General features: G+C 45.7%; 1 protein-coding gene and 1 long non-coding RNA gene across 5 annotated transcripts; one reads left to right on the forward strand and one right to left on the reverse strand.

The window, feature by feature from the left end:
• Positions 1-753: 753 nt before the first annotated feature.
• LOC110495671 (ubiquitin carboxyl-terminal hydrolase 9X) lies at positions 754-25868 on the reverse strand. 4 transcript variants are annotated; one of them, XM_090207886.1, is made up of 43 exons: positions 25501-25868; positions 21914-22171; positions 21497-21734; positions 21276-21388; positions 20966-21184; positions 20715-20830; positions 20382-20633; positions 19898-20036; positions 19503-19655; positions 18963-19274; positions 18639-18775; positions 18284-18508; positions 18013-18126; positions 17595-17823; positions 17083-17390; positions 16710-16950; positions 16385-16534; positions 16183-16303; positions 15878-16008; positions 15496-15774; positions 15074-15106; positions 13805-13930; positions 13539-13697; positions 13239-13405; positions 12851-12959; positions 12479-12625; positions 12191-12337; positions 11856-12063; positions 11269-11489; positions 10813-11009; positions 10497-10670; positions 9318-9459; positions 8974-9177; positions 8367-8813; positions 7970-8238; positions 7603-7828; positions 4747-4876; positions 4468-4653; positions 4013-4233; positions 3687-3932; positions 3298-3510; positions 3087-3188; positions 754-2982 (listed from the first exon to the last, which is right to left on the reverse strand). In XM_090207886.1, the coding sequence occupies exons 2-43, from the start codon at positions 22010-22012 to the stop codon at positions 2821-2823; spliced, it is 7812 nt and encodes a 2603-aa protein (XP_090064012.1). In that variant the 5' UTR covers positions 22013-22171; positions 25501-25868; the 3' UTR covers positions 754-2820. The 4 variants fall into 4 exon arrangements, with proteins under 4 accessions (XP_090064012.1, XP_021426705.3, XP_021426709.3 ...); XM_021571030.3 differs by having other exon boundaries at positions 3289-3510; XM_021571034.3 differs by lacking the exon at positions 15074-15106.
• On the forward strand, positions 23943-24528 carry LOC149975437 (uncharacterized). The gene is made up of 2 exons (XR_016488341.1): positions 23943-24177; positions 24269-24528. It is a non-coding gene; the product is annotated as an uncharacterized LOC149975437 (long non-coding RNA).
• Positions 25869-26707: the final 839 nt, after the last annotated feature.

Genomic DNA, 26707 nt, shown 5'->3' on the forward strand with positions numbered 1-26707 from the left:
AATGTAGAAAACAGTCAAAATAAAAACCCTGAAATGAGTAGGTGTGTTATTATATTTGTAAATATTTTTTTTTTAAGGAAGCCTTTTAATCAATCACCAACCTACTCTTTTTGTAGTATTCCCCTGCTGTTAATCCAGGCGTTTCACATTGTGACTACTGTACTGACACTCCTTGTTATGTGAATGCATTTCTAACAGTCCTTGGGAGAATCTCAATTGCAACTCCTCGCTTCCTCAAAACCCATTGGAGGAGATGGTCAGAGGGGAGGGACCTCTGGCTTTCTCATCTGAGGAGGCGGTGGGGAGAAAGGAAGCGAGGTGTAAAGCAATTGAGATTCTCCCCTTGACATTCCTCCTGCGGGTGAGAATGAGCTGGAATAAAGAGTGCCTCCTGAGAGAAGATGCCAGACATTATTGCTTCAAAAGCAGATCTAGTGTCAGTTTTCACCTACAGAAGGAGGATAGGGCTGGGGTAAAGTTGGCTGACTGATCCAGGCTGGAAGCCTACTGTGGCAGACCAGCTCATCCCTTCAGAGTGTCTGCTCAAAGTGGGGTTTATAAGCTGTGTTGTAAGGCTTGTCTGTTTGGTTTGTTAGATTGACAAGTACAAGGTTAAAAGGGGGCATAAGAAATAATATAAAGTCATTTCCTCTCCCTTGACTCCTCCCCTTCATCCATGCCAATCTAAAAAAAAAAAAAGACAGGTGAAAAAAGAAATATATATGCAGGTTCCTCCTTGCATACAGCGCATAATAATTCAAAAGACCATTTATTTGTCCTTTTCTTAAAGTATAATTTTACAGTGTGGTGTGTTTGTAGAGTGCTCCAAGGCAGATTTGGGGGGGGGGGGGGGGGGGGGGGTAAATAACCATCCATGCATGTTTCACAACAACAAAAAAACTATAATTATTCAAACAAAATAAGAAGGCAGTTCTGATCCTGAAATAACACCTTACACAAAGAAGATGCCAAAATAAACAAAAACAATCTAAGACCTTGCAGTCTAAAAAATATTATGGAAGAAGTGAGAGGAGACATGACCTGTAGTACTTTAGGGCAGGGCCTGGAAGGATGACATCAGTCCATACAGTGTTCTAACCACACACCCCATTAGGTTCTAATCTAGAACCATCCACAGTCTTGTCCTCTCAGGAGGTTCCGGGTTGCCACTTTTTTGCTCCCCAGTATGCTTTTTGTTTGGGGGGGATGGGGGGGGGGGCCGTTCCCTCCTCACTTTGCTCCTCCACAGCTCGTCTGTAAAGGCCACAGTTTTAGCAGACATTTTGTGTCTAATCCATTGCAGTTTCAACCCAGTCCCTTGGGGCAATGCCATTTACTGTTGGCAAATTCCCTCAACGAGATATTGTTTCGTCACTGTCACGTTGTATGTCCTGATGATTTTTTTTTTGCGTGCATTGGGTATTTACAATGTATCATAGATGAAATATGAAACCACTAAAATGTAAAGATGGCATTTTCCATGTATTCTTGGTAGTGGGCACACTGCTGTACAGACAAAAACAACAACTTCGAAGTGTGAACTGTAGCTCCAGAATTCAAAATCACACCATGGCCAAAACTATTGTTAGCAAAAATGGTTCAGGGCAGATGGAACTCAAAACAATTATTAACAAAGTATTTAAAAAAAGAAAGTAATTGGACCAATTACTTCCTACTTCCTTTCAAATCAGCAAAACAACATCTAGGAAATTCAAATAAAATAGCCTACGATTCTTCATATCAAGGTCTTCTTTTTTTGCAGGGATTTTGCTCATTTCAGACAATTCTCCCAGTAAAACAAAAAACAATTTACAACAAACCACACATTCATGTTACCAACTGAAACACAGCCATCTACTTTCGTTGCAGATAGAATCCTAGAAGAACAATCAGAAACGCTGGGCGAGTCAGTTAGCTTGTTTACCAGCAGTTACTGTAGATCATGACCCTGCTTTAGAATGCTTCTTCTGTTATTCTCAACGGGCAGACATTTGTAAGACTGTAGCTGTGTTCAAGTAGGACAAAATGTGGAAGGGAAAAAAGGTAAGAAAACCAAGAAGCAGAGAGTTCTTTTCACTTCAAGTGAGCAGAGATCAAACAAGCCTTCACCCGTCCTGCCATTGTCAACTGGTGCACACGGGGTGATACAGGTTTTAATTCTCTATTCAACATGTCCTCACTGCGAGAGGCGTTTGAAACCTACTATAGTAGAGTGGTGGAACTGCATCAACCAAGACCCGGTCAGCCAGTGACAGGCCAAACCAGGACAGCCTTGCTGCATCATTGCTGTAGGTTGGGAGGGAGGTCGAGGGAAGGAAGGTTTTAACGATTCCAAAACATTAACAAACTATGTACACCTTCCCTTCACCATTCTGTTTCACTTCCTGTACACACATTGCACACACATCATTGTCTTTCATCTCAGTTTCTCAAAAACACTGTACACACAACCCTGCAGACAGGAGTATGTTTTTTTTCTCTGTCAGCAGTGACGTGTCTCTATGGGGCAGAGAGAAAGAGAAGGTCGAGATTCTTCCCACTCAAAGTTCTAGAAATCATAGAATTCCAATTCTACGATAGAAACAGAGACACTTGAAGAGCTTAATTGGCCCGATCCAGAGGGCAGGAGTCAAGGGTGACAAAGGACGCTGTTCCTCCTGGAGAGAAGAGAGCGCTCCGGCCTGGGTCTAGTCTTAAATCGACTGTTTGATCAGCCGATCAATAAACTGGGTGTCTTGAAGGTATTGAGTGATAGTGTGCAAGGAGATTTGGGGAGGTGAGTTGCAGGTTAAAGAGGTTGGTTGCCCTCGTGTCATGTTGTTACTCTTTTGTCGACTGGACAGCGGGTGGGGGCGCCACGGGCCCCACCTCCTCTGTGGTGCTCTCCCAGCTCTCCTGTGCTCTCTGTGGGGGCCGCTGGGGCGTGTTCATGTGCTGGGCAGCCGGACCTGTATAGGGCTGGGCGTGGGGGTGGTTGTTCTGCTGCAGAGAGACATGGAAACAGGGAGAAAGAGGTGTCAGCATTCAATATGAGCATTCTGTAAATTCTGGAGCAGTGCCACACAGTGTGTGTGTGTGTGTGTTACCTGCTGAAACTGCGTGGCAGGAGCAGGGTTATGGGGGTACAGCGCTGTGTCCTCGGGAGGGGAGGAGTCGTGATCTTCTGTTGCCTCCTGATCATCTGGCTCCTGAAAGAAAATACAGACAATGGAATTAGCCAAGGAGAGCTCTGTTACATTACCACACACACCGACAAAACATGCAAACACCCATCCCACGCGCACACACCTTCCGTACCTCCTCGGGGCAAAGTTCACAGGCCTTGGCCAGGGTCATGCGTGCGGAATGTGAGCGCTCCAGGAAGTACCCGTTGGAGGTCTCGTTGCTCTGGACGGGGGGAGACCAGTTGTTGTAGGTGTACTGGGGGTTCCCTGTGTAGGGCCTCCTCTCCAGCTCGTCCCCCAGCCACTCCACCGCCCACGTCCACTTACGCTTCAGGTCCCCGTTACTCTGGGAGCACAACAGAGAGAGAGACAGTTCTAATGTTAACACAGTTCTATTCCTGATAGATATCCAGACACAAACATACTGTACATACTTGAAACACCATTCTAAAATGACTGATCTGGTAGGCAGAGAGGAGCGAGAGGTGACTACCATATCTAGTCTACTATTGTCATGTTTACCTGTAGTATCTGGTAGGCCACAGTACAGTTGCTGAACAGAGCCACCATGCACTTGATACACTGGTAGGCCCGTTTCTGGTAGTGGTTCTTAGAGCGCTGAATGGTGTCAAACAGGCCGTCCCTGTCGTCTGGTATACCCTTCAGCACGTTGTGGATCCTGTGGGTCTGCCAGGAGTCCTCTATCAGCAGTATCTGCAGCAGCAGGTCCAGGTAAGGCCTCAGCTCATACGTGTAGGAGTACGCCACCTAGGGGTTGAGACAGGTAGGTGGGTGAGGGAAACAAAAACGCCGTGTGTGAGTGAGAGTCATCCGTGTTAACCCCTTACCTGCCAGAGCAGCTCAGACAGCACGGTAGAGGAGAACTGGGGGTTTTCCCAGCAGCTGAAGCGCAGCAGCTTGACCGTCTCCTCAGAGTTGCTGCAGTCCTCGATGATCTTCTTCACATAGCTGGTCCTAACGAAGAGGATCTCTGACACCAGCTGTTGCAGGGGCATGATGGGGGTGGTCAGGTTGGCGTCTCCGTACGGGTTGGCCAGGGACGGGTTACCTAGAGGATAGTGAGATACATTTATATCTATTTGGACACTTCGCTTCATTCTAAGAACGCAAATAAGAGTAAAGAAACAGTAGAGAGAGAGAGAGAATGACAGACAGTGAACCCGAGAGAGATTGGAACCATTAGAGAATGAATGAAACACAGAGATAGAGCGAATGAGAGAGAAAGAAAGGAGAGCAGAAGAGACAGCAACCACAAGGCGGTAACAGAGAGAGTGAAACATACCATTGATGGACGACTGCATGCGTGTGGAGACGTCACAGCAGCGCAGTAGCTGGGAGACCACAGCGTAGAGCTTGGTCAGTTCTGCATACTGGTACTTTATGGGAGGGCCAGGCCCCTCGTCTAGAGCCACCAGCATGAAGGTAGCAGGGACACTCAGCTTCAACAACTGGGTCTTCTCTGCCAGACCTGGGGGGAGAGGGAGGGAGGAAGAGAAACCATGTTTTATTCCAGCAAGAAACAAACCAACAGTGTTTCTCCTGCACACGCACATCGTCTTACCCAGGTTGGCGTACATGACGAAGAGGTTGAAGAACTGCTGCAGGTGTCGGCCGTGCTCTGACACCTCTCTCCTAAGCAGGTTCAACACTGCCCTCAACAGGTGATCACTCAGACTCAGGTTATCACAGCCCTGATGCAGGAGGTCAAAGGTTACAGGTCATATATATATATATATATATATATATATATATATATATATATATATATATACACACACATACATACATACATACATACATACATACATACACACACACACACACACATATTTTTTTTACAGCTTTTCTGCTACATATATGTACATACACTTAGCATCCATGGGACTTTTATATAAAGCAGTCACATAACGATACATTACCAACCATAAACTCTTTAATCCCGCTCCTCAGCCACTCTCAGCCCATCCCACCTATCACCCTAGACCATCCTCGTTTGGTTTCCATATGCCATATATTTCTGAATTGTGCTGTTTTACATACGTTTTTTAACCTTTCTAAAACGTATAGTATCCACAGATTGTGAGCTAAAGATGAAAACCTTTCCCACAAGTATTATATTATTTAGTGACTACGGCTTTCCAAATCGCCAAACACTGCTATTTGTAAAGTTAATTTTAATTGCACGTTATGATTTTTTTAACCATTCCGTGAACCTGTGACCAGAAACAAGCTACATTGGGGAAATACCAGAATAAAATTAACTGTTCGCAGCAAAATCTACAGAGCTGAGATTGTTGTATGCCCCACATATATAGAGCATTCTGTTGGTGGCAAGAATTTTATATACATTTAAATGTAAAAACAATTAAGTGTTCTGTTTCTAATCATAATATCATTAATAAATATAACACCATTTTTAAACATTTCATTTTTTCCATAAAGATTATTATTTATTTTTTTAATAATCAGAATATTTGTTTAACCATAACATTTGTTCTATCTTTTCTGGAGGATAAAACTGAAATTGTAACTAGCTTTGCATGGCTTAGAGGTCGAACGATTATGATTTTTCAACGTCGATACCGATTATTGGAGGACCAAAAAGGCCGATACCGATAAATCGGCCGATTAAAAAAAAAAACTATTTGTAATAATGACAATTACAACAATACTGAATGAACACTGATTTTATTGATGTATTATATTAAGTTAAAATAAATGTAGCCTCAAATAAATAATGAAACATGTTCAATTTTGTTTAAATATTGCAAAAACAAAGTGTTGGAGAAGAAAGTAAAAGTGCAATATGTGCTATGTAAGAAAGCTAACGTTTCAGTTCCTTGCTCAGAACATATGAAAGCTGGTAGTTCCTTTTAACATGAGTCTTCAATATTCCCAGGTAAGACGTTTTAGATTGTAGTTATTATAGCACTTATAGGACTATTTCCCTCTATACCATTTGCATTTCATTAACCTTTGACTATTAGATGTTCTTATAGGCACTTTAGTATTGCCAGTGTAACAGTATAGTTTCCGTCCCTCTCCTCGCTCCTCCTTGGGCTCGAACCAGCAACACAACAGCCACCCTCGAAGCAGCGTTACCCATGCAGAGCAAGGGGAACAACTACTAGAAGGCTCAGAGCGAGTGACGTTTGAAATGCTATTAGCGCGCGTTAACTAGCTAGCCATTTCACTTCGGTTACACCAGCCTCATCTCGGGAGTTGATAGGCTTGAAGTCATAAACAGCGCAATGCTTGACGCACAACGAAGAGCTGCTGGCAAAACGCACGAAAGTGCTGTTTGAATGAATGTTTACGCGCCTGCTTCTGCCTACCACCGCTCAGTCAGATACATATGCTTGTATGCTCAGTCAGATTATATGCAACGCAGGACACGCTAGATAATATCTAGTAATATCATCAACCATGTGTAGTTAACTAGTGATTATGATTGATTGTTTTTTATAAGATAAATGTAATGCTAGCTAGCAACTTATCTTGGCTTACTGCATTCGCGTAACAGGCAAGTCTCCTTGTGGAGTGCAACGAGAGAGAGGCAGGTCGTTATTGCGTTGGACTAGTTAACTGTAAGGTTGCAAGATTGGATCCCCCGAGCTGACAATGTAAAAATCTGTCGTTCTGCCCCTGAACGAGGCCGTTAACCCACCGTTCCTAGGCCGTCATTGAAAATAAGAACGTGTTCTTAACTGACTTGCCTAGTTAAATAAAAGGTATATAAAAAAATAAATAAATTAACATTGGCAAATCGGCGCCCAAAAATTGTTATGAAAACTTGAAATCAGCCCCAATTAATCGGCCATTCCGATTAATTGGTCGACCTCTAATGGCTTGGGCAAAGGGCAATACTTTAAACAAAATTTAATTTTCAATTCATACAAAAATAAAATGTGTAATATGTATAAATCTGTATCAATTTTTTAACAAAGGATGAGCCTTAATCTACTGGAGAACCATTTTGGGTTTAAGTATAACTTATACATAAGTGAAGAGAGGTTTAAAGTGTTAATATTTAAATCATTTTAGCCCCCCAAAGTGATATTCATTACATAAATAGGTACGTTTAATTTTGTCTGGCTTAGCATTCCAAATAAAATTTAATATTTGCTCATATGATTTTTAAAAACTAGTCATCTGGAGTAGGCAGTGCCATTAGTAAGTAAGTAAACTGTGATAGGACCAAAGAGTTAATCAATGTGATTTTTCCATAAATAGACAAGTATTTACCTCTACATGGATGCAGAATCTTATTTTTTGCTAACTTTCTATTGAAATTGATTGTGGTAAGTTCATTTATATTTTTTGAGATGTGAATACCAAGTATGGTAATTAGTATTACATCACACCACACACACACACCTTCTCTACTCTTTCCCTCCATCTCTCACTCCCTCCATACCTGTGTGGACCCGTCAGGGGAGCTGGCGGGGGCGGGGCATGGCCCGTCCGCCAGGGAGAAGTGGGCGATGAAGACGATGAGTTTGGCGAAGGCCCCCCGGACCTCGGCACTGGGACACTCCAGCAGGTACTCAGAGAAGCGCGTGGGGTACGCAAACAGAACGTTGTGGGCAAACCAGCAGCGGACGTTCTTACTGTGGCGCAGCAGGATGCACAGGGCGTCATACCTGAGAGAGAGGGAGAGAAGGTGAGGGAGGGAGGAGACAGAAAGAGGGAAAAGGAGAGAGACGAGGGAAAGAGAGTTACAAGGCTGTCTTGCAATATAAAGAAAGCACACACTTTCTCCCTCTCACAGACAACCCACTCACCAGTCACCGGCGGGCCCCCGGACTACTTTCTTGGTGTGAAACCCAGTGCTGAAGAGGAACCTAGCTGCTAGCTGGATGCTGATCATGGCTATCTCCTCTGCCTCTGGCAGCAGGTGGTCCTGACCCGGGGGAGGGTTGAGGTAGACGCTGTTGCAGGTCAGCAGCTTCTTGACGAACTGGAAGTACTCCAAGCTGTACTGCATACGGCTGTGCATGAACTGGACATTCTGCTTCCTCACACTGCATTCAATGGCCCCCGGCATCGTCACCTGGGAGGGGGAATTCATTAGTACGGTTATGAGCATTACGTCATTATACACACAAACAGACTCATTCACACCCACAGGTTCTCGCCTCGGCACTTTATCACAAATACACACACAGTCCTGATCCCCACCTGTCGTGGTGTAGTGGGAGACACAGTCAGCTCTGAGATGCACCTGGCCAGCTCTCCGTCTGCCTCCACTGCGGCCCCTCCCCCTGCCGCGTCCATCCTCTCATAGAACAGGATGTAGGCGTTCCACCATCTCTTCTGCCTCCTGTAGGACATCTTCTTCATCATGTGGTCAAACACCTCTCCCATGTACTCCCCCCCGAAGCACTGGCTCTTCATCTCCTCGTCGTCGTCCATCTTGCACTCAGTCACGTCACCGTCGTCAAACTTGTACCAGCGCTCCTTCTGCCCGCTGTCGGCGCTACCGCCGGTGCCACCGTCTCGCTGGCTGATATAGGAGTAGTAGTGGCCGCCGCTGGCCTGGCCCGAATGCACCAGCACCCCCACTAGGCGGTACTTAGAACTGCAGCCTGGCGGGTCGGGTTCCGATGGTTCGTTCTGCATGATCATCTGAGAGGGAAAGAAGGAGGGAGGAGTGACTGACTAGAGACAATGTTTGGACTAATGATGAGTTTCCTTGCCAATGCTGCTTCTGTTTACTCTTTCAGGGTTCAGGCCATGGTTATAGAGCTCTAATACACAAATAAAATTTGATATAAAAGTAATCTACCTGGCTCTCCGGGTTGCCGTCATCTCCCTCCAGCTTGGCCACCCCGGCCACAGTGTAGGGCTCCATGTCCAGCTCCCTGGGGAACTCAAAGTAGTCGTTGAACTTGATGGCACACTCCCTCTCCCAGTCGTAGTCAAACCTTTTCAGCTGGATGGCCAGCACTGGAGGAAGCTTCTTGATCAGCAGACGCTTCACTGTGTCCACCTGTAGTGGATAAAACAAAACAGTAAGAAATGTCATCCTAAAGTATCTATCCATATCGACACTGCTATTTTGCAATGGAATGAAAACAAAGGACTGAGTACTCAACAGGAATGATGAAGGACAGGAGAAGAGTGAGGTACCTTCTTGTTACACTTCTCACAGTGGTATGCGTTGGCTCCCTCCAGCAGGTCTCCTTTGACGTACTGCTCCATAGAGTCCAGCAGGTTCTGGTGGTTCCTGATGTCCACGTTCAACGTGGTGAAGGACTCCTCACACTCATACCTGGGAACAAGATGGTGGAACAGTTTCACTTATTAGATTTCAGGCCTGTGATAACTGAGAACTATGTGGTGCCATTTTGTGTCACTAACCACATTTTCATCCACATTTCTGAGAGTAGTCATATCTTATATATACACTTTTTTTTTTTAAACGATCACAACAGCTAGTTTCAGTACAATTTTATAAAAGGAGACACAGATCATTTGTTCGTTTAACATGGTGGGATCTTTGTTAAAAATGTATTATGCGAGAAATGGCGGTGGAAACGCTTTTATGCGCAAACATTTATATAATAATCATCATATGGAAGTAAACTTGGAGTCATGCGATGACACGGTGTGGGTCCTCCCACTACAGTTCAGGAAACCATGCAGTTTATTAGGCTACAGATTAAAGGTGGAGAGCTTGACGCTCCTTTCCAATAAATATCATGGGTCTTATTCTGGTGACATGATGATCAATACATGACTGCTGTTTGACAAATTAAAAAAATCCATAATAATGTCATCATGTAGACTAGCCGACCCACACTGACTCAGATGTTAGCTAGAGCGCACATGTTAAGACCAGAGTAGGCACATTGTCTACTTAACACAACCGTTTTTGTGACAAAACTATTGGTTGAGTGGAAAATCCAATAGAAACACATTGCACTTCAGATTTTTATTCGATACACGAGAAGTTATGCGAAAAAGTACATTTTGTGTGCACTACGTCATCGCGCACTCATTTTTTATATTTTTAAGTCCATTTGGTGGGAATACCACACTGGTGGGAATACCACACTGGTGAGAATACCACACTGGTGGGAATACCACACTGGTGAGAATACCACACTGGTGGGAATACCACACTGGTGGGAATACCACACTGGTGGGAATACCACACTGGTGGGAATACCACACTGGTGGGAATACCACACTGGTGGGAATATTTTCTTTATGCAGGTTTTAGAATATTTGCATAATAAAATCTGGAGGATGAGTGGTCGTTCATTTGGTTCCACCAGTGTTAGTAAGTGGATGAAAATCACTCACCTGTGTGGGCAGTCACGGCAGATTTTCTGGTCGGCAAAGGAGCCTCCCAGCACCTTGCTGAGCATGGAGGAGTGGCCCATGGCCTTCAGAGCCTCATCCAGACTGTCCACTAAAGAGTTGAAGAACTCCAGGGCATCGTGCTGCTCTCGCAGATTCACCGGCTCACCCCATAACCTACAGGAGAGAGATCAATAGAGATAGCTCTTCCAAGACCGTTTGTGTGAAATTGGTTTCAAAATAAACAGCTTGTAATCTGTATACCACTACATTCCTTGACATTTCATTGTTTTACCTCAGCCTGCTATCGTTAGCTCACCTGAACTGTTTCCAGAAGCCTCGGGGTACGTAGTACTGCAGTCGGGAGGAGGCCAGGTGACCAAAGATGACCTGTAGGTGGCGTAGCACCCCAATGTTGTACTCCTTCCTGTCCTCCGACTTACTCAGCGAGGGCTTGTCGTCAAACTGGTGTTGGTAGGGGAACACCTCGTCCCGCACCGTTCCGTCTGCATTAGTCTGAGGAGGGAAAGTAACAATACACCGGATGGATTATTTAAGTTCAAATTGTACATCTTGGATCCTCTACACAACATCCGTAAACACTTGGTAATATGAACTTCAGAGGGATTTCATTTCCCTAGTCCCTTAGCTCTATACCAAGGGTTGGGACTGCCATAAAAAGCATCTCAGATTGTAGCTTTAAGCGAGCCATTTTGCAATTATTCAATCTGAAGAGTGAATATAGTTTCGATTGATTCCCAGTCAGTCCAGTCACCTCGTTCTCCTGCTTCTCGTCCCCGGACAGTTCATCGTCCACGTCGGTGCCGGTGCCCTCCACGGCCAGGACACCGTTACGGATGGGCGGGATCATGTAGAGCTGCTGGATGACCGAGTTCATGTAGCAGGTGGCCCCCGCATTCTTCAGCCCCACAAAGCCTTTGGTGGGCCGCGGCCCCACTGGGGGGAGGTATTCCCACTCTGTCAGAGCCTCACAACCTGAGAGACAGGGAGAGAAGGAGAGGGAGTTGTTCAACGTTTATCCATTCCACATATATGATCAACACAACAATGAATATCAGAAAAACATGTATAAATAATTTAGGAGAGGTACAATTTACCAGTATAGAGAGGAATATATGAGATAAATAATAATTAGGAATTTCAGATTAAGTGACTATGTAGTACATATCTGTGAGTGTATAGTAGTTGTACCTAGGTAGTACATATCTGTGAGTGTATAGTTGGTGTGACTATGTAGTACATATCTGTGAGTGTATAGTTGTTGTACCTAGGTAGTACATATCTATGAGTGTATAGTTGTTGTACCTAGGTAGTACATATGTGAGTGTATAGTTGTTGTACCTAGGTAGTACATATCTGTGAGTGTATCAACGATCTGCTTGAGGTTCCGGACACAGCCGACCGGCAGAGCCACCAACAACTCGAAGCCAGCGTTGATGGAGGCGGGGCTGCTACAGACAGGGATGGCCTGCTCCGTTGGGAACTCCCCACTCTTCACGTACTGCAGGTACACATTAGACGCCGGGAAGATGAAGTCATCTATCAACTCCTGGAGAAAGAGTGGGGTGAATTAACAGAATGGACAAAGCATAATCTTATGGTGGCTTGTCCTGTGACTATATTGAGTGAACTATTTGGCAACCATACTGGATTTCATAAACAACATAATGACCCACTTTTATGAGGTTGGCACCGCCATTCTCACAGCCAATGTAGTACTTCTTCTCTGGTGTCTGGAAGGCCAGCAGCTCCTTGGTGACCCCCAGGTGACCTTCTAGAATGGTCTCCTCCACCCCCGTCTCTCCTGTCCGCTTCACCTCATCCTAACGGTAAAAACACCAAACTGCCATTTAGCGGTAATATTTATGAGAGATATGAAAGCCCATCTTAGGTCTTCTCTAAACTACATCATATTAAACTGCATTTAATTTTCTAACAATGAAAAGACTTCTCTTGTCCAATACCCTGATCTTCTTGAGCCAGTCGATCTCATTGTTGAGCAGCGCCTCAGCGTTGGGCAGGTTGATGTTGCTGTTGTAGGCGTAGTTCAGCAGGTGCCTCAGCAGCGTAAAGTAGTCCCCTGCGTGCTTCGCCCTCTCCTTTGCCGTGCTCTGGAGGAGAGAGGAAGGATACGTGTTACAACAACAAGGGGTCCCAATGGAGTGGGGTGAAGGTTTCAGTGGGTTACATTTCCTCTTCTAATTATGAAAGCTGGGATTGAGAGATGGTAAACTGATCCGAGGTCTGTCCTTAAGGGCAACTTCTACCCAGAGCTGAAGAATAACTATTGTGTCAGTAGGGGAGAGGGAAGAGATGGGAGATGGAAGGATACGCACCCCTAAAACGGTGAAGAGGAGGGTGATGAAGAAGAGGAGGGGTCTGTGTCCCATACAGCACCTAGTGGCCATGAGGAAGAACTGTTCCTGAGCCATCTGACGAACTGACCTGGAGACAGACAGGAAGATGACAACAGGTTGATTTCTCTGTCAAAAGGTGCTTTTAACATAGTCTGATGACAGTTTTATATGGGCTTGTTTTTGTGAGATTAAGTTTGAACACCAAGAGGCGGTTTTCCCGACACAGATTAAGCCTAGTCCTATACTAAACTCAATGGAGAATCCATTGAAAATGCTTTTCAGTCCAGGATTAGTCTGTGTCCAGGAAATGCCCTGAATGAACAGATCCACAACACAGACATAGATTAACAGCCAGATGCAGACATACTTGCTGTGGCAGTGCAGTAGCAGGTCTATGATGTAAGTCTGCCAGGCCTTCTCCTTACTGAGAGTGTCCAGAGCGGTGGGCAGCAGGGCAAAACACAGGGTCATGATCTCCAGTGCCTCACAGCACACCATCTCATCCTCCCCGTCCGGCTCCTTACCCGCGTTCGTCTGTAGAGGTGATGAACACACACCGCTGTGAGTTTATAGAAGACACAGAAACTCTCCATACAAACCCCTAGAAGTCTGCGATACACACTTTAAGAACCAAGCACACACCATCTCAGTTTAGAAATGGTTTTACCTTCTCATAGATCTGACTGATCTCTTCATTAGAGCTGAAGACCAGCTGTACCGTGCCACAGCCTGAAGCCCACACAATCTTCTGCACCGCCCGGATCACACAGAGGTCTGGGATGTACTTGGATGCTTGGAAGAAGTTCTGGGAGTTCGGGGGCAGAGACTGCCAAAAAAAGTGAGCAGACGTTTACGGTCTTACTCTTTTTGACTTGCCGTTGTTTCCCGGTTGAACACGTGTAAGCACTCGTCTCAATAGACGGGCCGTCTCACCTCGTCAGAGATCTGTTGGGCCAGTCGTATGGCCACGTTGCGGAGCATGCACTCAGAGGCGGGGTTCGGGATATTCTGTAGAGCACTCTGGAGGACCAGGGCCTGGTCGTGGGTCGCCTGGTTGATCTAGAGAGGAAAAAATCAAAAAACAGTGGATTGAGAACACCAGTCATATTCAGACTCATTCAAATACACAATGAAGGTACGTTGAGGTGATCATGGTCTGTCCATACAGGGTCTGGTAACAAGGGTCCTGCTTAGAGGTCGACCGATTAGGATTTTTCAACGCCGATACCGATTATTGGAGGAACAAAAAAAAGCAGATACCGATTAATCTGACAATTTTTTTTAAAACAATACTGAATGAACACTTATTTTAACTTAATATAGTACATCAATAAAAATCTATTTAGCCTCAAATAAATAATGAAACATGTTCAAATTGGTTTAAATAATGCAAAAACAAAGTGTAATAACTACCCCGCTAACTAGCTAGCCATTTCACATCAGTTACACCAGCCATTAGGCTGATAGGCTTGAAGTCATAAACAGCGCTGTGCTTGTGAAGAGCTGCTGGCAAAACGCACGAAAGTGCTGTTAGAATGAATGCTTACGAGCCTGCTGCTGCCTACCACCGCTCAGTCAGACTGCTCTATCAAATCATAGACTTAATTATAACATAACACACTGAAATACGAGCCTTTGGTCATTAATATGGTCGAATCCGGAAACGATCATTTCGAAAACAAAAGGTTTATTATTTCAGTGAAATACGGAACCGTTCGGTATTTTATCTAACGGGTGGCATCCCTAAGTCTAAATATTCCTGTTACATTGCACAACCTTCAATGTTATGTCATAATTACGTAAAATTCTGGCAAATTAGTTCGCAATGAGCCAGGCTGCCCAAACTGTTGCATATACCCTGACTCTGCATGCAATGAACGCAAGAGAAGTGACACAATTTCACCTGGTTAATGCCTGCTAACCTGGATTTCTTTTAGCTAAATATGCAGGTTTAAAAATATATACTTCTGTGTATTGATTTTAAGAAAGGCATTGGTGTTTATGGTTAGGTACAGTCGTCCAACGATTATACTTTTTTCGCAAATGCGCTTTTGTTAAATCATCCCCCAGCGTTGCATCGATTATATGCAACGCAGGACACGCTAGATAAACTAGTAATATCATCAACCATGTGTAGTTATAACTAGTCATTATGATTGGTTGATTTTTATAAGATAAGTTTAATGCTAGCTTGCAACTTACCTTGGCTTCTACTGCATTCGCGTAACAGGCAGCCTCCTCGTGGAGTGCAATGAGAGACATGTGGTTAGAGCGTTGAACTAGTTAACTCTAAGGTTGCAAGATTGGATACCCCGAGCCGACAAGGTGAAAATCTGTCGTTCTGCCCCTGAACAAGGCAGTTAACCCACCGTTCCTAGGAATGTGTTCTTAACTGACTTGCCTAGTTAAATAAAAGGTATAAAAAATGTTTTTTTAAATTAAATGTATAAAAATTAAATTGGCAAAATCGTTGCTCAAAAATACAGATTTCCGATTGTTATGAAAACTTGAAATCGGCCCTAATTAATCGGCCAATCCGATTAATCGGTCGACCTCTAGTCCTGTCATTGTTCTGCACTCGTCTAAGCTGTAGTAATACAAGGTTTTCCCCGCATATTATTTACCGGCGATGCGGGGCTGGTCCCCTCCACTACGGGCTGGCAGGCCTCGGCCACAGCTTTGACGTGTCCGAACCCCACGGCGGTCAGCAGTAGCTTGGCGATCTTCAGGGCATTGAGGTACGCCCCCCGCCGCGTCTCCATGTCGGCCGACGGCAGGAAGTTGTTCCTGGTGAGCATACTCAGTACGAGTGGGAGGCCGCCGCTCTTCAGGAAGTTGTACTGGAAGTCGCTGGCGTCCTCGCCGAGGGTGCCGCTGGCCGGCATCAGCAATGCATACACCACCTGGGGAATCAATCCAATCAAACGTGGCAGGAGGATGTGAAGAGTGTAAGGGGTAATGAATCGATCACGTAAACCACCACACACAGTGGTGTGTGTTACCAACCTCAGTGAGGTAGAGGACTTGTGAGGGCGAGGGGCCAAAGAAGCGGGAGTCCAGTGTGGGGCTCAGGCTGTTCTCTCCCAGCTTGGCATGATCCAGACAGATAGCGCGCAGGTTCTCCACGGTACCGTTGTCTACACACAGCTCAACCAGAACATCAGTCAGTCAGGACAAATCATTTCAAACCACAATAAGAGAGAGAAAGAGAGAGACGCAGAGGAAGGATGAGAGATGCTGTTTTGGGGCCACAGAAGGACAGCAAGCTATAATGAGAAAGAATGAGAGCGTGAGAGAGAAAGACAGTGTACCTGGAGGCATAAGCTTCATGAGGAGCCTGGCTCCATCTCGCAGCAGAGGCATGTTGAGGGTACAGCCCAGGTCTGCTACCTGCCACAGGAACGAGATGTAGCGCAGGTGGAGAGACATGATCTACAGAGAGCAAGACGTTACTCAGGAGAAGATGACACATTTGACATTTCTCACGTGAGGAAAGGTGTGTGTGTGTCTTACCACTCCAGGCAGGCAGCCCTCCACCTCTGGGTTGGGCCCTTCGCTGAAGTGGTTGCCATGGTTACTGGGTGAGCCGGTGGAGGAGTCTGAGGAGCTGTCAGGACTGGAGGGCACGGTGGCACTCACCTGGGTCAGCTTGGCTGTGATCAACTACACACAAAATACCGATTTGAACCAAACGCTAACAGATACACTGTGCTTTCATCATCTAATCCTAGTAGATTAGTGATTCCAGGAGGGAGTCAAATTGTATTTAAACACATCGGAACTAAGCCCTAATTCAAAACCAGTGCATGGGCCATTGATTACGAAATGACTAGCTCACTGCTTTGTCCTTGAGGTTGAGCTGTCCAATCAGCTTCCTGTCATCCGCTGGGTCGACAACCTCCCCGCCAATGAAGAGCTCTATCTTGGTGTGCGTGGCGTTGGCCTTGATGCGTGTGAGGATGCCGCGGCGCACCGAGCCGATGGTGTCATTGGTGTGAGACCAGATGTCCAGGTCATCCACCTGACGACCCTGGTTAGGGAAACGCACGATCAACGTGATGTGCTTCCCCCGGAACGCCCTGAGAGAGAGAAAGGGGAGAAAGAGAGGGATTGGTCAGTCAAAATATTGGCGCTGAGACTCTGACAAACTTAGTTAGACCTCGCTTTCACAAGTGTGTGTTGGTGTGAGTCTGTGTGAGCCTCTCTCCTACCTGGACATGGGCAGTATGGACCTCTCCTCGTGGTAGTCACTGTCACATTCGTTGATGTACTCCTTGAGCACGGTGAGCACGCGAACCATGCGGATGGCCTCCTGCCGGGCACAGTTGATGCTGTCCTTGTCCCCGTCCAGGACACACAGCGTGTCATACGACGCCTTCAGACGGTCAAAACACAACTGGATGAAGTCCTCGTGGATCTCCACCTGGTTGACCTGCAGCTTGGGCCCCAGGTTGGTGTAGATCTCCTTCAGCAGGTCGATGGCTCGGCTGGCGATGTCATCAGTACCCTGGATCACCACCTGGTAGAACAATGCAAAGCGGTTTTGTGCACTATCCTCCTCCAGGGTTAATCCAGGAACCAGATTGGTGTCTATAAAAGCTTTTAACAGCGATAAGAGGAGTTTTAACTCAAATGCCTCCCAAGGTAGTCCAGTCCTATGAGCTCCAGGTTATACAGTGTGTTCAGAAAGCTTTCGAACACTGATAAGCTGTTTAACACTCACCCTCCAGAGGTAGTCCAGTCCTATGAGCTCCAGGTCATCCATCATGTAGGCCCTGCGTTTGGCCACCAGTTTGCCCTCGCGGCAGTTGACAGCCTTGAAGAACCTCTCGAAGCACTTCATGCCGTTCTCCGTGAGCAGGGACGGGTCCAGCTGCAGAACATTGTTCTCAAAGAAGTCCTTGTTGATGTCCGGGTCCAGGTCTGGCTCATCTCCCATTAGCTTAGAGTACCTAGAGTTGGACAGTATAAAGACATTATAAAGGCTCATACTTGCTTATAACAAATGATAAAGTATGATCCCAGCATGCTTTAAGTGAAGTGCTACCAATAACATTTGAGTTGAACTAACCTGGAATAATTAAAAAGGGAAATCATATTTAATATACATCAAAGGCTGGTCTCAACAAATGTGTACGTACCATTTGAAGCACGCCTCCCGGTCACACAGGAAGACAGCGCTCTCAGCCAGACACCTCCAGATCTGCTTGGCCTGAGGAGCACATAGCCACAACTGTCCGTCCTTCAACAGGAACCTGGAGAACAAGATGGTTCACAGCAGTTAGACACTAACAGACGACTCAGAATGGCCACTTTCATTCCCACAGACTGAGAAATGCCTCGCCGCCCAGAAAAGCAGTCAAGGGTCATTGTTTTCATCCAGAGATGCCTGGAGGCAGCCGCCTGCCTTACCTCAGGAAGTTGAGCCTCTCCTGGACCTCCTGAACATGACTGTAGCGACTTCCCACTCTGACCGTCTGAGGGTCAAAGTCTGCGTGTTCAGCTTTGGAGAACGGTCTCATGGTCTCCATGTAGGCAGACAGGTTCTCAGCCACCAGAGTGACCAGGGCATGGTTGTGCTGCAGCTGGTTGATCAGGTCATGACGATAGAACACATGAGGACTCCTCTGGGTCTGACTGTATGGGGAAGAGGAAAGGGAAGGAGAGAAATGTAATATTTCATCACAAGCTATGACTCAATAGGAAAAAGAGATGAGGAGAGCGAGAGAGAAAGGGAGAGACAGGGAGGTGGAGAGTCTTTCGTTACCTGAGGTTCTGAGGAGCTTCCCCAAACAGGCTGCAGATCTCTCTGATCTGCTTCAGGGCTGGTATGACCCACTTGTCGTTGGTGCGCAGCTCCTCGATGAAGCGGTCTATCCACTGGATCTTCTGGGTGTCTCTGTCCTGTTGGAACACAGAAGCACAGAGCAGGGTCCTAGTCATTAGGGACCATCGTAGCAAAACATTTTGCAACAGAAAACAAAAAACAAGAGATTCTCATTTGACAAGTTCAGGAAGAACGTCCCAGTTTCCGTCTGTTTTCTTTCGTTCGGTGCCTAATACAACCCAGTAGCAGTAACAGTAGTTTTACCTGAGAGCAGCTGTAGTCCAGTATCTTGATGTGTGCGCTGAGGGCCTGGTCCATGATGTCCACGGGGACGTCGTCACTGTGAGCCAGGTTCCACAGCAGGTTGAGCACCTTGTGGGCCATCACTCCATCCTTATCGTCCTCCGCCAGACGACGGATCAGCTCCAGCAGCTTCTCACGCTGCTTCTTACTCGCATTCGTCCAACTCTCCTTGAAGCAATCAAAGAGATGGTCGAGCTGCTCTGGAGAGAAGTCCCAGGCCAGTTTGGCCAGAAGGTCATGGACGTTCTTCACTATGGCTTCGTGCTTACCAGCCTGACATAGAAACGGACACAGAAGACACTTAGGCATGGTTCTAAAAACAACCCCTTCCCCTACGCATTCCTTTTTTATAAAGGAAAAGGTCTCTCTTGCAAAATATATATTTTTCACAAATGAGAATAACCTGTATAGGTTCAATGAATAGGAATTACATTAAAATTCAAGATGGATCCATCCCCATATTGCTGAGACCCATTTTCCCATGACACTTTAATTCAGTACCTGCGCTGCCCAGATGTTGTCCAGGTCCTGCATGGTGAGGGCTTTCTCTTTGATGACGAAGCGGAGTATCTTCTCTAGTTTCTCTACGTACTGAGGCTGGTGGAGGCTGTCCCTCAGCACGATGGACAGGATGTGGTTCTGCTGGATCCACTCCTGAGAGAAAGGGAGAGGAAGACAAACATCAGGCATAGCAGGTGTAAATGAGAACTTGTTCTCAACTTGCCTACCTGGCTAAATAAATCAAAATAAATTAGCATTCCTGTGGAGAAATTCCATGTCCAATTCCACTGACAGGAATTGAACTGGAATTGACTATTAAACTCTGATGAGCAATTTAAAAGCTCTATACAAATCCAGTCCATTATCATTCATAAGGAGTAACTGTGGTGACTCACCGCCATGCGTTCTGCCGTCAGCCACTCCTCCTCCTCGGGGTTGCCATGCCGATGCGTATAGTAGGACACGCTGGAGATGACCTTGTTGACCTCATTCAGAGCGTTCATCTTGCCGTTGAACGAGGAAATCTGCAATAACCTGAGGACAAATTAAAAGCATAACCATCTTATCGAAAATTCCACCCAAAAGCTATTTTTTGGTATTTATTTCATTAGTCCATTGTTGACAGAGTCCCAAAATGTTTTACATGTCAGAAAAATACCAGCTGTATTTTGAAAGTTACACATCTTGAAAAATGTTTTGCATGTCAACAATGGACTAATGAAAGAAATATCAAAACAGTTTTTGGGTGGAGTTTTCCCATAATAATAAAACAGCAGTTGACTGGCCAAAACACTCATCACACGAGGTGCTCAAACCCCAATGTGAATTTTAATTCTATACAATAACAACCTAAAAAGAAAACAACTGAAGGAATCTCACCTAAGGATCATTTTCAACCTAAATATCTCCAAGTTCTTGACGGTCTCCTCCTGACCAGGCACCCTGGAGGCCAGGTTCTTCAGGGACTTGATGATCATGGACAAGGCATCGTTCTTGGCCTCGTTCTTGGCCTCCTTCTTCAGCTCCTCGTCCGTCAGATTCTCCAGGAACTGAGGAACCATCTCGATCACTGGCAGGAAGTACTTCTTCACTGTGTGCAAGGTCAGGAACTCATAGCACTGGCCGAACGGCCTGGAGGGAAGACATACACGGGTTAGGACATGCACACGTCCCTTACAAGTCTCTTACATTGGTCCATCTGCGCTAACATACTTGATGAGGGCAGCGATGATCTGCACGTTGAGTGCCTGTCCGCTCATGAAGCGGTCGTGTAGAGTCTGAAACCCGTTCAGCGTGCCAAACTTATTAATCAGGTCCACCAACCAGCCCTGAGAGAGAGAGGAAGAGGGAGAGAGAAAACAATGAACGGCTAATCACTGGCGACAGCTTTATTCATGTTGAAAACTTGGATATACTGTATCAAGCGAGGAATCCTGAGTGAGCGAGGGTGAGTTGGGGCCTACCTTGGGTGAGCGAGGGTCAGGTGGGCGGGCGAAGAGCTCGTCGTCGGCCAGCGTGGCCCCGGCGGGGATGGTCTCAGAGGGCCGCGTGCCGTTGTAGATGTGGAACTTGCAGTGGGGGTTGGTGGCTGTGGCTAGTAGCTCCAGTAAGGGGAACCAGTCCTGAGGAAGCTTGGTCACACACAGCTCCACCAGCCGGTGTGTGTTGGTGATGATACACCTCTGTGGAAGGAAGGACAATCAGTTGTAGTTCAAACAGGAAGTGCTAGTGTGTGTGCGCACACACACACACACACACACACGAGGCCCTTACATGGATCTCAAACTTCCACCCGCTGACAGCCTCGTCTGTGAGGATCTTAGTGAAGGAGATGGTCAGGCCGTCCCTGAAAAACCTCTGGCACGCCTCACACTTCACATCAAGCCCTGCAGAAAGAGGCAACGATTAAAGGCAGAAAACAAAGAGAGATCAATAGAAGACAAATGAAAAAGATGTCCTATATGGATGTATATTGTATACGATGATGGACACACCTTTTTTACATAAGTCTATAGCAGCTTCAAGTAGAACTTCTAATTCCCCCTTTGGCAGGACTGGGACTACCCATCGGGGCCTGTTGATCATGTCGTCCAGCTTGGCCAGGTCAGTGTGAGGGAAGGCAGGCTCCTCCTCCTCCAGAGCAGGGGCAGAGTCTCCTTGGCCCTGCTCCTCCTCCGCCGCCGGTGGGCTCACAGGAGACGGCTCTGTGGTCGACGGGTTGGGGGACACCGTCTGCAACGCGCACACACATTAATATTAAAAGTAAGTAAGTACGAAAGCATATGGCATTGCAGATCGCTCCATATTAGTCAGTCAACTTCACGCAGACATACAGGTGATATGCAGGTAACCTTGTTCACTGATAATTGGGGAACTATCCATAGACAGACACACATCACCCCGACACTCACCTGGGCCTGTGTGGGTGGGGGCTGGCTCTGAGAATCAGCGGGTGCCTGGCCCTGGCTATCATTGCCCCCCACGGGGGAGCCACGGGTGGTGACCGTCATGATCGACACGGGGCAGATCTTGGCAGTCTTGTCCACTTTAGGAGGCCCTGGCCTGGAGGGGAATCACTGCCTGGGTAGGGAAGGAGAACCAGAGGCCGGCTGAGAGGGAACGCTCCGGCTGCTGAGGCTCAGGGAGGGTTGCAGAGACCATCGCAGAACCTGTGGGACAGAGACAGGGGGAGAGAGATTTAGAATGGTTGATGCCCCATTTTTCACATGCATTTGGGACTGAGGCATGTGCATTTCAGCTAATCTGTGTACAATCTAGTGAACATCACATGGTCAACTTCAGACCACTGTTGAGGTGTAAAAATAGCTGAGAAACAACACAGGTGCATCCAAAGGCCATGATTCCACAGTATGTTTGCAAGACAACTAAGCGAGACCAATTCAAATGACTCTCATTCTGCCACTATCTGGGTCTAGACATTAAAATGCTAATACACATGCTTGACAACGGGGTGGAATTATGACATACAGACACACACACCCTAGCCCTAATACCGACAGACAGAACCCCCCGCCCCACACTGCCATCACCTCTCCTATTTCCAGTTTAGCTGTGCTGCAGACAGCACAGGACTATCAACCATACGCCACACTGGCCTATTAATAGTCTCTGTCGAACTGGTTCAGAGATATCTAGACTGTGCAAGACAGTATACAGCTACTGGCAAACTGTTGATTGGTCACACAGAGCATGACCCTACCCTAACCCTACCCCAACAAACTGCAGCTCCTAGGTTACTCACATCTCACTACAGCAAAACATGCATGGGATATTGAGGTTTCAAGATATCACCTGGCTATATTAGCCAAGCCTAATACAATAACTAAACAAGAACAATTGAACAAGGAGAACAAGCCATTGTGTGCTTACTGACAAACAATGTATTCTTAATAATTGCCCAAAATGATTAATAATAGCATATTGGATTGAAATCAGGCCATCTATGCTTGGCTGTCAGTGCCACTGACATAAAGTTGTGGTAGTCCAACAATGTGTCCCAGTACTATAACAGTGTTTCACAACTCCAGTCCTCCAGTAGCCCCAACAGAACACAGTTTTGTTGGAGCCCCAGACATGCACACCTGATTCAACTTGTCAACTAATCATCAAGCCCTCAATGAGTGGAATCAGGGGATTTTATCCAGGCCTATAAGAAAAATGTGCGATGTTGGGGGGTACTGGACTGGAGTTGGGAAACACTGCACTATAACATAAGTGAGTCTGTATAGAATATTGACCTTACACAATAGCAGAGTGACAAAGCAAAACATCTTAAATCACTATGAGTCAGGATGGAAGAGATAGGCCCTAAACCTGTTGTTAGGCTGAGGCTCCTTCAATCCACTCAAGTGCCTATGAGGTAACATTAAGATAAGGGGCTAGGGTTTCTGGGTAGGAAAGTTCTGTGTGTCTAGTTGTGAGACACTGGAAGTCTTGAGACACATTAAGACAGTCTCCAGCTGAGTTACGATCCTCTGGGCTCAGTTTACAGGTTTATTATTGGCTGTCTTCAGTTTCCCGTCTTCAGATGTATCCGCTTCCATCTAATGGAAGAGGTTAGTATCAGAGAAGGGGAATCTGATCCTAGATCTGTGGTTTGGGCCGACTTCTACCTCAAGCATCATCAGGCAAGCCGGCAGGAGTAGGCTACAGCTGACATCTACAATGTGAATGGAAGTTAACAAGCCAATCGGAATCAATGACCCAAGGAGCAAGAACGGTTGAGGAACCAATCAGATGAAAAGAAACCTTGAGTCTTGAGAAAGCACCTGACCGGGCCATAAACCAGGGTAAACCCTCTCCTCAGCACCCCCAGACGTTCCACATTTGTGTTCTAACCATAAACCGGCACACCTGATTTAATTAGTCAAAGGCTTGATGATTAGTTGAATAACTGAATCAGTGGTGCACGTTTAGGGTTAAAACTAAAATGTAGGGGTTGAGAAACACTGGTTTTCAGCTTACTGAAAATATAGTAATTACACCTGGTACAGCTGCCATGGCAGTGTGTTTGCGGCAAATATTCAGGTCATCATGGTCAAGGCTTAGTTTTGCTGACTTGAGTAAAACTTGAAGTGAGCCTAGCTAGGTCAGGACTGAGGAAACGCAAACCTTTTAGGTGGAATGAAGTCATTTGTATACGGAAATGCACAAAGTAAGCATATTACCAGGCCTAAAAATCGTCAACAATTACATATTGACAATGCCTTGCTTGCAAATAACTAAAATCGATTCTTTGTCAATAGATAAAATGCCAGCCCCTACCTTGGCTGGTCTCAAAAACCGACACTAGGCAGAGGCAACTACAGTCGGGCTTTGAAGACTACCCTTGGCTACACCTTCAGTTTCTGTTTTGGAGACATGTCTGTCTGCATCAAACTGTCAAGACATTCCTTGTGACAGCCGTTGGTTTACAAGGAGCTTGGCACAAAGGAAAACATTTATGTAACGACAAATGACAAGGTTGTTTGCATGATGTGTGTGAATAAAAATGTACTTGGTCCTAGGCTTGCTAATCATTCTTATCACGATCCGCTATCCTCACCAGAACCTCTTTCTGTGAGGACACGTCATTGAGTAACATTGTGCAGCTAACTAATTAAATCAAGTAATTTGGGGGCTGGAGTATAAGGAAAACTTGATTTAATTACAGCAAACTCAATCTCAAAATAAGTGTTACTGACACATTGTATGATGTATTTTAGATATGAGAGACCGCTAACTAGCCAGCATCAGCCAACAACTAACGTAGCTAACTACACTTGCTAGATTTAAAAAGCATTAGCCAAATATTTCAAACAATGCGAAAATAACAAGCCTGCAAACACTGCCTGGAACACGGTTAATTGATGTGAAAAATAACTTAATGCAACAGGAGCCTGGACGATAACTAATGCATAACGTTAGACAAGGCCCGTAATGTTAGTTAGCTACTGACAAGCATTGCAAGGGCCTTCTTACTCAACATCGGTAGTAGCGCTAACATGCTAGTTAACGTTAGCTAATGGCGCTGCCGTCGCCACAACAATCAACAGTCTGTGTGCATTGGTAGGTTGTTGATCAAACACCAGCCCATATCTGTCAACACCACTAGTCCAAGAAGTTAGCCAACATCTTGTCTGGTTGAGACTGACCTTGAACTAGCTATGTGGAAACCGTTATATTTCAAAATCCAAACAATTAACAGGTTGGTATGGGAAACGTCAGCCATTTTGCCACAGCCAAAAATAACAGCCAACTTAACTAGCCAACGTTACATACAGAAACAAACCGGCATTTCAGCATTCATTCTGCCGATGTCAGGCACCTTGCTTGCTATTACTCTCGCCTCTTTATCCAATGAAAAGCATATGTGTAACGTTACACCTTGTAACTAGACCGCTATAACGTTGCATTGTTAATGATTACTCAGATATGTCGTTATCTAGCTATACTAGCCAGTTAGCACCATTGTTGCTAGCTACCCAATGTTACTTACCCCAAAATTTGATGCAACTTCCTTGAGTTGACTTGTCCTGTCTATGAATCTTTCTATTCTGGGTTCCGCTAAGTGTCAACGTGTGTTACATACTATTTTCATACATGCATCCAGATCTGCTAATATGATCTCTCTTCCTTGCTTATTTTTTTGTCTGTACTTGGGTGTTTTTCCTGCGTCACCATCAACCCCCCCTCTACTGTAGTCTAGCACAGTTTTCCCAGCCAGTCCGTAGTAAGCGCAGCTGACGAGGCCGTGTTCGAGAGGATCAAAAATTGTGACTTGCTGACTGATCTACAAATTATAATGAGCCGTTATTTACGATGTAAAGTTCCTTGTAGATCAGTCAGTCTGTAGTCGCCTGCACTGTCAGCGCCAATGTCGAACAAGCCCATTAAGGTAACGTTTAACAATTAAAGTGATTCACACCCCTTGACTTTTCCCACATTTTGTTGTGTTACAGCCTGAATTTAAAATGTATTGAATTGAGATTTTGTGTCACTGGCATACACACAATACCCAATCATGTCCACGTGGAATTATGTTATTAGAATTTATTTTACTAATTAATACAATTTAAAAGCTGAAATGTCTTGAGTCAATAAGTATTCATCATCTTTGTTATGGCAAGTTTAAATAATTTCAGGAGTAAAAATGTGCTTAACAAGTCACATAATAACTTGGATGGGCTTACTCTGTGTGTAATAATATTGTTTAACATGATTTTTAAGACACTGCATCTCAGTGCTAGAGGCGTCACTACATACACCCTGGTTCGAATGCAAGCTGTATCACAACCGGCCGTGATTGGGAGTCCCATAGGGCGGTGCACAATTGGCCGCGCTGTCTGGGTTTGGCCGGTGTAGGCCATCATTGTAAATAAGAATTAGTTCTTAGCTGACTTGCCTAGTTAAATAAAACATACAATTATCTGTTTGGTCCCTCAGTCAAGCATTGAATTTTAAACACAGATTCAACCACAAAGACCAGGGAAGTTTCCAATGCCTCGCAAAGAAGGGCACCTGGCCACTCTTCATCTATCAGCGAATATCTGTGGACCGACCAAGGTCCACTGTCACCCAGGAGCCTGTGTCCATGACATCGACTCCCTCCTGCCCACGGTTCTGGCCAACTACTCCAATATTGACACCATCGTCACTCACATAGGTTTTAACGACCTGGTAGTGCTCCAGTTCTCCATGTCAGA

Source organism: Oncorhynchus mykiss, chromosome 18 (assembly GCF_057628025.1).
Source record: "Oncorhynchus mykiss isolate SJ-2025 chromosome 18, ASM5762802v1, whole genome shotgun sequence".
Taxonomy (NCBI): Eukaryota; Metazoa; Chordata; class Actinopteri; order Salmoniformes; family Salmonidae; genus Oncorhynchus; species Oncorhynchus mykiss.